At 36.0% G+C, this 11,172-nt stretch overlaps 1 protein-coding gene across 7 annotated transcripts in view; it reads left to right on the top strand.

Moving 5' to 3' along the window:
* Positions 1-11,172, top strand: part of BRAF (B-Raf proto-oncogene, serine/threonine kinase) — a 203,603-nt gene that overhangs the window by 88,528 nt on the left and 103,903 nt on the right. For all 7 annotated transcript variants that reach the window (XR_001816831.2, XM_017499757.2, XM_037728266.1 and 4 more), the window contains one exon: positions 3,494-3,757. Coding sequence is in view for 6 of the 7 variants with exons in the window: in XM_017499757.2 (XP_017355246.1) it covers positions 3,494-3,757 (264 nt within the window). In the remaining variant the exon portion in view is untranslated. The remainder of the gene's footprint in view (positions 1-3,493; positions 3,758-11,172) is intronic.

Here is an 11,172-nt window from a genome sequence, read left to right as displayed (position 1 = left end):
TTTTTTTTTTTTTTACTACTCATTATTACTAATACCAGTGGTAGTCTCTACAATAATTTATTTTACTTGTATTATCTCATTTAATCCTCACAAAATTATTTTGAAGTTGAGAAAAATTAGCCATATAAAGAAGAGTATGATAAATATTCTAAAGGAGATAAAGAGAAAGGATACCTCTTCTGGATTTTAGCAAGGAGAGCTTAGAATTAGATTGCTTGAAAAATAAGTAGAGTTTTGATTAGAAAAAATAGGGTTTTTGAAAAATTGTCTCCTGAAGAAGTGGTATCTGGTATCTGCAGCATTTTGAATAACCAAAAGAACTTTGGTGATGATAATTGTGGTTGAAGTTTGCACATGTTTTGGAGTGGCTTGCTCATATTACTAGAGTGAGAAAACAGGAAAAGGGAAAGGTAGATGATATGAGAGAAAATGGAGGGAATGGTAGACTAAGTCCCTAAACACGCAATGTTAGCACTAAAGTGAGAGTTAAAGAAGAATGGGGAAAGATGTGGAGAATTATGCAGATAAAGAAGTAAACTTTAATTTGATGACTTTGATTTTCAGAGTGGATTTGAAAGTAATATTATTTTCAGAGTGAATTAAAAATTGAGGGATGAAGTTAAGATCCAGAGAAGAATTAGGAAGGTTGAATAACTGTTGTGACTATGATATGATATTAAAAACAAGCATGATTTTCAGGCAGTAGTGTGAAGAAGCAGGCAAATCAGTTTCATGAATAGATCATGGAACTAATTAGACTAGTTTTATTATTTTCTCCAGCAGTGTGTGGTAACCTGATAGGAAAAAATAGAATAATTGAATGGTAAGATTTACCCAAAATTTGTATCTGGCAAGCTAATTGATAAAATAACAAGAATTAGCCAGAAAACCTAAGATATCACCAATGGCATTGTTGCAGTGGTGAACCACAAAGTATGTGAAGGAAGACAGTGGCCAAAGCTTAGTAACTGTTTGAGAGATTAATGTTGACCTTGAACAGATTAATGTAGTGAGATAGACATTTAAGAAGGTGGGATAAATATATGTGCCTACGGGTGTGCGAGGTTCTAAATTGAGATCTTTTCATCATTTGTATTTCTTTTTTAAAGACTGTGATGTTTCTCTGAGTCTTGAAGGTAGAATGGAAATAAATGCCTTTAGAGATGAGAGATTTAGAGAAATCTATGGCAGGAGTATTAAAAGACTAATTGAAGTTCATACTGAACGCAGCAAGGGTAGTAGGTGAAATGAACCAGGGGTCTTGGTAGATTGCAACTTTGAGGATGGAGAGAGATGGAATAAGTAGATGTTTTGTACTTAACAAAAGGAAAAGCTGTTGATAAATGCGGTGAAGTGATAGCTTATAATCTGTCATAGAGGGATCAGTATAATTTTTAAAATAAAGTCTAACATTTTGAAAAGGAAATAATGTTTGGAAAATTGTTTCTGTTCATTATTTTTCCTAAGGTTTATTTTGTGTAGTAACTATACTTGCCCAGGTGACAGTAAATAAGAATATTTTATCCATGCAGGAGGAACCTTTGTGTTCCAGACTGCATTTATGTGATCTTCAAAGAGTAAGAATTTTGTTGGTCTTATTTGTGTTTATAGTCTGAACCCTAACAGAGCCAAACATGTATATCAATATGTATTTACTGAATGATTGAAGGTTCAGTAAGTGGATTGTATTGAGAGAAGTACACTTAAATAATTAGGCCTTGGTACTGAAAGCTAAACTGAATTGCAGCTCAGAAAATTTGGCATCTATTTGTTTTTAATGCCCTGATCTGCTGTGAAACAAGGTCTTGGTAGGTCAACTAGCAGGCTGTAAACAAAGAGGACATTTTGATGCAGTTTAAATCTCTTACCTCGGTAGCTCTTGTTACTATTTCCTGCCCCCCTTGTTTTCTTCCAAATTATGTGGTAAGATATAGCATAGCAGGGCCCTGTGGCCTTTATTGAAATGAAATTTCTCTTTCATTCTATGTTACATCTTATAATTCTCCCTTGCTCCCTTGTGTTCAGACTTTATAACATGGCATATACACTCTACAGTCTAATCCCTTCCACCTTTTTAGCCTTATTGTTCTTCTGTCTACCTATTTTTCATTTAAATTTCTTTCTTTTTTAAGAGAACATGTATGCTGCTAAAGTTTCATTTAAATTTCACAAACATATATTGATCCTTTGCTGTGTCCCAGGTATTGTATGACATTGAACTATACCAATCTGTAGTTTTTCCTCTGTATCTTAAACTTTCCCACCTTCTTTGTTACAGAAAAAACAAACTCTTTGTTACAGGATTTTTCCTGTATACAGGACTCCCTCCTCCCCACTTCCTCTGTCCACCTAAATTGCCAACTTTTCAAGATCGCCTTCCTTCCTCATTCTTACCTATATCAAGAATACTGTTTATTTCTCATGTATGCAGTTACACAAATAAAAATACATCCATCTCCTACTCCACTGCCCAATAATAAACTCCTTGAGAGACGGGACAGAGCATTGTAAAATCTTTGTTTCTCCCTTTCATAAATGTTTGTAGTGTTATATCTATTTGAGATGGTAGGAAGAAATAGTAGACCATAGTGTGAGCGAGGGAATTACTAATGCCTAAAAGAACCGTGGACTTGTATATTCCAATTCGTTTAATGTCATTCAGTTCTTTCAAAATTTGATATCTTGTATAACGGTTGCTTGACTTTATAGCCTTCATCAAATGAAACTTCTAGGAAGATACCCTGAGTAGCCTCGGAATTTCTTGATTATAGGGCATAAGCCATGTTTTCAAATACAATTCTGTTTTGTTTTTCTTTTTTCACAAGGCCTATGACTTTGCATACAAGTCCTAATTTCTAAACAGCATTTGGTGCAGAAACAAGTCATTAAAAAGCCGCAGTGAGAAGAATAAAGTATTTTAACTGATAGCTATTTCAGAAAGAATGTGGGAGTTACACATCTTCTAAACCCTATTGAGGAGATTTTGGTGCCAACAGTGAGATCTGGTACTGTGTCCTAAATTTCGTGGGGTTTTTTTGAACAAATCTTTAATACCTCATGTCCTTTTCAACTTCTTTTTCTGTTGTGAGAGAAAATGGAATTTATATGCCTACAGCTTTTCTGGAACAAAATAATTCTTTTAATAGGAGGAAGACTTATCCTTTATACAATGTGTTGTGTTAGACATGGTTTGGAAGGTAAATATAATTGGACCAGAAAATTGGAAATACTGTACTTTTTTATTATTCATGGACCATCTAGATATCACATATGTATAAGTCAGATTTCTCAGATGTAATATAGTGTGGTATCTAATAACAAAGAATTCGTCAATTTAAAGGTGAAAGTATAGTATTTCTAGCACTTATTTTGTAATTTGAAACTTAAAACTCAGCTGGTTAAAAGATTATAATCAAGGGCTAAAATTTTATATTCTCTTTTGTTAATGTCAGGACAAAGTCCAGATTGAATATAAGTCTACTTTATTTTATAGGCATATGAAGAATACACCAGCAAGCTAGATGCACTCCAACAAAGAGAGCAACAGTTATTGGAATCTCTGGGAAACGGAACTGATTTTTCTGTTTCTAGCTCTGCATCAATGGACACCGTTACATCTTCTTCCTCTTCTAGCCTTTCAGTGCTACCTTCATCTCTTTCAGTTTTTCAAAATCCCACAGATGTGGCACGGAGCAACCCCAAGTCACCACAAAAACCTATCGTTAGAGTCTTCCTGCCCAACAAACAGAGGACAGTGGTGAGTCAGTTTTAATATCAGCATTTTGCTGTTTCTTTGTATTTTTCAGAAAGATCAGTTGTTGAAAATCAATACATTATTACTTCATACTCAGAAGTCATGCAAATAGAGGCATCCATGCCATGTAGGAATGAAAAAGACATAATTTACTTGGTGCCAAAGTCCAACTTCCTTAACTGAAATAAATTGTATTGTCATTTGTGTTGGATTTGACATTTAAACCTGTCTGCCAAACTTGAACCACAGTCATATGTTAGCACTAGTTTAAAATAAATCAGGATTTTAAGACTTGAACTTGTTCATTGTCTAATGTGTGTCAGGTAAGATTCTTTCTTCACCCTTGAGAAATCTCCTTTCTGAGTTACATTATCAGATGTTGAACTTTCAGTGTGATTGATGTGTTTCCCCTCATCTACTTAACCTTTGGTTGTTGAATATTAGTATTACCATTGGAACAATGAACCCTGTAAGCAACATTTAAAGCAGAGAAATCTGTGGAATTATTGTGGGTGATCTATAATTCTTAAGTGCAACAAATATTGTCAGTAGACTTAAGCAATGCATCTATATACATCACTACTTTTTTAATGTCTATGGTTACTTTTGACAATAAAAAAAATTTCATTTTCAAATACAACTGAAGTCAAAGTTTTTCATTTTTCTCTCTGACAACAGAAATTAAAAGTACAACTGCTCATTGTTTAATATTCCAAAAATTCCTTTCTGACTTAAGAAAAAAATGTTATTATCAAAGCATTTTACTCTCAGAAGTTAAGAATTCCTGCATATGAGTTTAGAAAATTAATGGAGTTGGCTGGGCACGGTGGCTCACGCCTGTAATCCCAGAATTTTGGGAGGCTGAGGTGGATGGGTCACCTGAGGTCAGGAGGTTGAGACCGGCCTGGCCAACATGGTGAAACCCCGCCTCTACTAAAAATACAAAAATATTAGCCAGACCTGGTGGCACATGCCTGTAACTCCAGTTACTCGGGGGGCTGAGGCTGAAGAATCTCTTCAACCTGAAAGGTGGAGGTTGTAGTGAGCCAAGAATACGCCCCTGTACTCCAGCCTGAGTGGCTGAGCAAGACTCAGCCTCAAAAAATTTAAAAAAAAAGCCAATGGAGTTAGGAGTTTTCAGGCAGTAAGTTTTTATCTTAGGAAATATGGCTTTCTAAAGGCATCATGTATTGTCAGGGAATAAAAAATATGACCTTCAGCCATACTTTTCCTGCCCTTTTTCCATGAACAGACAGGGTTGGTTGTAAAAAATGAACTCTAATTATTCACTGTGCAGAATTACAAATTGAACTCTCCTACCCTTTCTCTTTCTTCTATTGGGTAGAATGAAATTAAAATGATATTTTTGCACATTAAGATGGGGAATTACTAAGCAATATCTTTCCAGGGATGCCCCACTTAAAAGGGGAATATCAGGTAAAATTATATATGAATTATCTGTGAATAGATATTCTATCTTTGAAGCAGCCTGTGTTAACAAAACTGTGGCAAACATCCCATCCGCAGTAGATCTTAAATTAATTCTTTATTGTCTGTATTCATGAGCAGAAAGGAGGAAATGTGTTCTTCAGTCCTAGGCATTTCCCTTCTCTTCATCAGAATATTCTTGTTCCTTCCAGATACTACTAAACTTAGTAATTATGTGAGTTCCTGTATACAAACGGAAAACTTGAGTTGTTGGGGCCTTTCAAATTTCTCAGCCTAATGATTAAGGTTAACTAGCCTCCTCATATTTATGAGAGAGGCCAAGAGTAATTTATAAGTATCACTAAAGCTTATAATTTCCCTTTTAAAAAGAAATAAAAAACAGCTGAGACTCTTAACGATGTAAAATGATCATAAATGAATAACTAATAGGGAATTGACTAGGCCTACCATAATTATTCTGGCTAGGCTTAAATTAAATACGTAACTTGTTCTTGTCCATCATATTCCCAGTTTAACAATTTGTATTTAGTACTCAGAAAAATTGTGTATCATAAACTCATCAGTAAATGGGTTTGTGATATTAAACTCTGTCAAGCACATTATTTTACCATTCTCTCTTTTATCTGAATCTGTTAACCCTTTACTTAACTACCTCTTCTCTCCTTTTCTTCCCCCAATTCTTATTAACAGTTATTATTTGAGCATTTGCCATGCTGTGTTCCAAGTTCTGTGCTAAGGGCTTTACATATATAGTCTCAGCCAGGATAATTCACATTCTAAGTAAAATTGTTTGTGGTAGTGAACAACACGTCCTCCATAAAAATACATATGTTTCTGTTTGTCCCGAACACTCAGGAACAAAGGGCAATAGAACCTACTAGCAGTAAATGAAATCAAGTACCAAGGATGAGATTATATTTTTTTAAGGTGGACTTAGATTTGTAGTCCAAGATAGCACACTTGCTTTTATATCTTTGTTCCTCTCCAGAAATTTCATTGACATGATAGTAAAGATATGTAACAAGAATAATAAAACAGGATAGGATTCTGTCAGAGAACTAGAAATTTTTAAGAATTCCTGGAAGATGGAAAATATATGAATGGATACACGAATAAGCCAAAATAGAAAACCACACAAAATACTAGGAGCTAGATTCTTACATGAAGGGAGCCATTCTTAGCAAAATCCTGATGAAGCAGATAGCATAGTCAGCAGGTTACAAATAAGTGGATTTGCCTGTTGGGTAGTAATCAGAGTAATTAGTCGAAAGTCTTGCTCTGGCAGGAAGACAAAGTCATAGGTCTTCACAAATCAGGCAGGTAATATAAATTTGAATGTTTGAAGGTGTGTGTTAGTTGTGAGTCCTGTGGAGAACCAAAGCAAACCAGACTCAACTAAAAACATTAAAATTCTGAATTCAAAAAAAGTTGTTTAAATGTCCTGGCCAGATATTTTGAGATAATGGGCTGCTGAGTCCTGAGTCCCCAGTAGAGCCTTACATTGCACATGTCCGTAGAGATGTGAATGTTGTCTCCTGGAGTTGTACAACAAGGGGATCCTGTTAGTTCGTTGTCTGTATATATGGAACAAATAATTTATAGCATTTATTCCATTAAAAAGCTCTAAAAATTGTTTTCTAAACAAAATTTCTGCCCGGAGAATTCTATATGACTGCTGTATCTGTTTAAATGGTGGAACTGAACATCAGATGTCTCTGAATCTCAGATAAATCCAGTGGGGTAAAAAGTAAAGGTTAATCTACCCAGGAGTAAAAGAGTACTCTGTTTCCATCTGAAGTATACCAGACTTTTTCTCACCTCTGTACCCATCGGTAATCTGTTTGGAAGACAAACTGCTTTCTCATACTATACTGTCAACACAACACATTTTTGTGACCAGATGTTGGGGGTGTTTTTCCCCACCAACCACTCTCCAGTTCTCTGTAGGTAGCAGCTGGGTTTCCATACCCAGTTGTCTACAATTGTTGTTAAATTGTCTTCAATTTAACTCACCTCTGACACTATCTACCCAGGGATAGTGTAGACCCCACAGGTTGAGAGCTCAGTCCCACAAGACTGTCCCCCTCTTGAGATGCTGGTCACAAGTTCCAGGTTGCGACCTATACTTCTGACCAGCTGGCTATAAATAAAGGATTCCTACATCTTCTTCAAATCTTTGATCATTTGCTAAAATATCTCACAGAACGTAGAGAAACACTTATAGTTATTTACTAGTTTGCTATAAAGGATGTTACAAGAGGTAAAAGATGTTACAATGACAAACAGCCATGTAGAAGAAGTGCATAGGGAAAGGTATGTGGGAAGGGATGCAGAGCTTCTATGCTCTCTTTAGGAGCATTACTCTTCACTATCTCCAGATATTCAGTACCCTGGAAGCTCTAGGAACCTTGCATTTCAGTTATTTTTATGGAAGCTTCATCATATAGGTGTGATATTTACTAGGTCAATCTCCAGGACCTCCTCCCTTCTCAGAGGTTGGTGGATGGGGCTGAAAGTTCCAGGCGTCAAATCATGGCTTGGTCTTTCTTTTGACCACCTTCCATTCAGGAACCCACCAAAAGTCACCTGATTAAACAAAAGATGCTCCTATCACCTAGGAAATTCCAAGGGATTCAGAGCTCTGTATCAGGAACCAAGGTCAGAGGCCAAATATGAGAACAAAAGATGCACCTGGCACCCTGATCACTCAGGAAATTACAAGAGTTTTAGGACCTCTGTACCTGGAACTGGAGTTGAAGACCAAAATATATATTATTATAAACCACAGTATCACAGTTTGTCAACATAACAAACCACTTGCCATTTAGAAGATACGTTTATTGGACTTATACAACTGTATAGGAGTAAGTCCATACCAAATCAATCTAATTTTCATTTATAAATATGACTAGAACACCAACAGCAACAGTGAAAACTCAAGAAATAAAGCAAGTAGAACGTGTAAAAATGTTATTGCTCAGGATGCACTTCATTCTTGAAGCCAAATCAGTTTGGTATAAAAGTTGAGACAGAGGACCACAGAATTTGTGAAAATTGAAAGTATGATTGTTGACTTTTGTTAAGCAGAAAGGCAAAATATTGGGATAGAGTTAATGAGTATCTTGGAAAGTAAGCTAAAGACATACCTTTTAAGATATTAGATAAAGGGGGCAAATATGGAAGAAAAGATAAGGGACATGAAGAGAACAAAAGTTCCAACTTCTGTTTAATAAACAAAGAAGCAAACAAAAGTAGAGGGAAGATGTATTCGCAGACATAATAAAAGAAAATTTTCCTGTGTTGAGGAAAATACCAGTCTTCAGATAGATAGGGGCAGCTGATTATCAATAGAAAAAGGAAAACAGAGATTGACTGGACACTTGCTGTATAATTGAAAAGTTGAAAGAGAACATCTTAAGCCCTTTCAGAAAGATAAACTAGCAATCTCAGAGAATGAAAATTGGATAGACTGGGCGCAGTGGCTCATGCCTGTAATCCCAGCATTTTGGGAGGCCAAGGCGGGTGGATCACAAGGTCAGGAGTTCAAGACCAACCTGGCCAATATGGTGAAACCCCATCTCTACTAAAAATATAAAAATTAGCTGAGCGTGGTGGCAAGGGCCTATAATCCCAGCTAATTGGGAGGCTAAGGCAGAGAATTGCTTGAACCCAGGAGGCGGAGGTTGCAGTGAACCAAGATTGCGACACTGCACTCCAGTCTGTGCAACAGAGCAAGACTCTTGTCTCAAAAAAAAAAAAAAACCAAAAAATTAGATAGTTTTCTCATTGGCAAACTGAGGGCTAGAAGGCAGTGGATCAGGGCCATTAAAGATCTGATGAAAATGAATAGCCAAGCTAATATTCAAGAGTTGGGGGGAAAAGTAAGATACTTTGAATCTCTAGGGACTGAAAATTATTTCTAGACTAGTAATAGATTCCAGAATTTTGGAAAATTTAATATGAAAAAGTGGTTCAGTCAAAAAGAAAAAAGTAAGTTATTTAGTTTTTGGTGCTGGCATATCTAGGAGTAAATAAAATTGGGCCCACATCTTAGACTACTTACAAAAGTAAATTCTATTAGAATCAAGAGATTAAATACAAAAAAATGTAAATCTTTCGAGAAAAATCTAGTAGGCTGCATGTAAAATCTAGGAGTTGAGGTCACTATCTTAAAACTTAGTTAGCTCAAAAGCTATAAGAGACATTGATTAAATACAATTTTAAAATTATGTGTGCCCCCTCCCCTAAAAGCCTTAACAAAGCCAATAATCTATAAATTTGGAAACAGCATTGATGCCTAGATAACAAGAAGTAGTCTTCTGTATATACAAAGAGCACTTCAAAATTCACAAGAAAAAGACAAACCCAGTAGAAAAATAGGCAAAAGATATAAATAGGCAATTCATATAAGATTAAATCCAAATGAACAGTAAAGCACATGAACACTTCATTTTCAGTCAGTTGTGAGTGTACAAATTAAAACAACCATGAGATCATTTCATCTGTCTGGCAAAATATCAATTATTATTGGCAGGGATGTAGTGAGAAAACTGCTCCCTTAGTTATGGGTAGAAATGTGAAGTATCACAGCTTATTGGAAAGCACTTTGATAATATCTGTCAAAATTTACAAGAACTGTATCTTCCAAGCCAGTACTCCTACTATTGGGAATTTAGTATATAAAAGCACCAGTATATAGGGACTTTTATATAAGGATATTTGTTAAATCATTGTAATGAGGAAAAAGTCAAGAATGTCACCAATAGGGAAATGATTGTATAAATCATGGTACAGCCACACCATGTGGTACAATGCAGCCTGTGAAAAGACTTGTACCTGAAGGGTTTTCTGAGAGGTATTATAATTGAGAAAAGGAAAGATGTAGGAAACAGTAATATTACTTACTTAGTCTTTATGTATACCATATTGCAGCATTCTAGTAGGTCCAGAAATATCTCTCTCAACTAGAAATAATGAATAAAATATGTTTATTTAAATGTATAGCTGAGCTCACTAGGAAGAAAAACCTGTAGAGGGTGAAAACAAAGAGGGAGTTGGAAAAACCAGAGAAGTCTAGGGGCTGGTATGTTAAAGTATTGCTATACCTTCTATAGCCTTCAAGCCAAATCTAACCCACCATCTATTTTTGTGTAGCCTGAAAACTAAGAATGGATTTTACATTGTTAAATGCTTGAAAAAAGTCAAAGGAATAATAGTATTTTATAATCTATGTAAATTACATGAAATTCAAATTTCAGCCAGGTACAGTGGCTCACACCTGTAATCCCAGCACAGGAGGTGGATAGATCACTGGAGGGCAGGAGCTCGAGCTCAACCTGGCCAACATGGTGAAATGCCATCCCTACTAAAAATACAAAATTAACCAGGTGTGGTGGTGCATGCCTATAACCCAGCTACTTGGAAGGCTGAGGCAGAAGAATTGCTTGAACTTGGGAAGCAGAGGTTGCAGTGAGCCAAGATTGTGCCATTGCACACCTGCCTGGGCAACAAGACCAAAACTCTGTCTCAAAAAAAAAAAAAAATTAAAATTTCAGTGTCCATAGATAAAATGTTATTGGAACACAGCAATGCTAATCTGTTTACATGTTGTCTGTGGCTGGTTTTGTGCTTTAGCAGCCGTGTTGAGCATTTTTACCTCACAGTGTGGTCTACAAAACCTCTGGTTCTTTATGGAAGTTTGCTGACCTCTGCTGTAGTGGCCTTGGGTGGGCCAGTTTGTCACTCATTAACAAAGGATGTGGATATCGGTGTGTGGGGACACAACACTGGGCCATCAACCTGTGTCACAAAGGTAGTTGGAACCCAGATTCTCACATGAAGCCAACTGACTCTTTGAAGGACATTACCTTGAGTAAAGGGATGAAATCGATTCAGCAGAATACATAAAGATAACAATAAACTTGACTGTTTTAAGTACTCTAAATAAAGTTTCCCCTGTGTCTTTTTAA

Source organism: Cebus imitator, unplaced genomic scaffold, assembly GCF_001604975.1.
Source record: "Cebus imitator isolate Cc_AM_T3 unplaced genomic scaffold, Cebus_imitator-1.0 Scaffold260, whole genome shotgun sequence".
Classification (NCBI taxonomy): Eukaryota; Metazoa; Chordata; class Mammalia; order Primates; family Cebidae; genus Cebus; species Cebus imitator.
The sequence above is the reverse complement of the archived record's forward strand: the minus strand, read 5'-3'. Positions and strand labels throughout refer to the sequence as shown.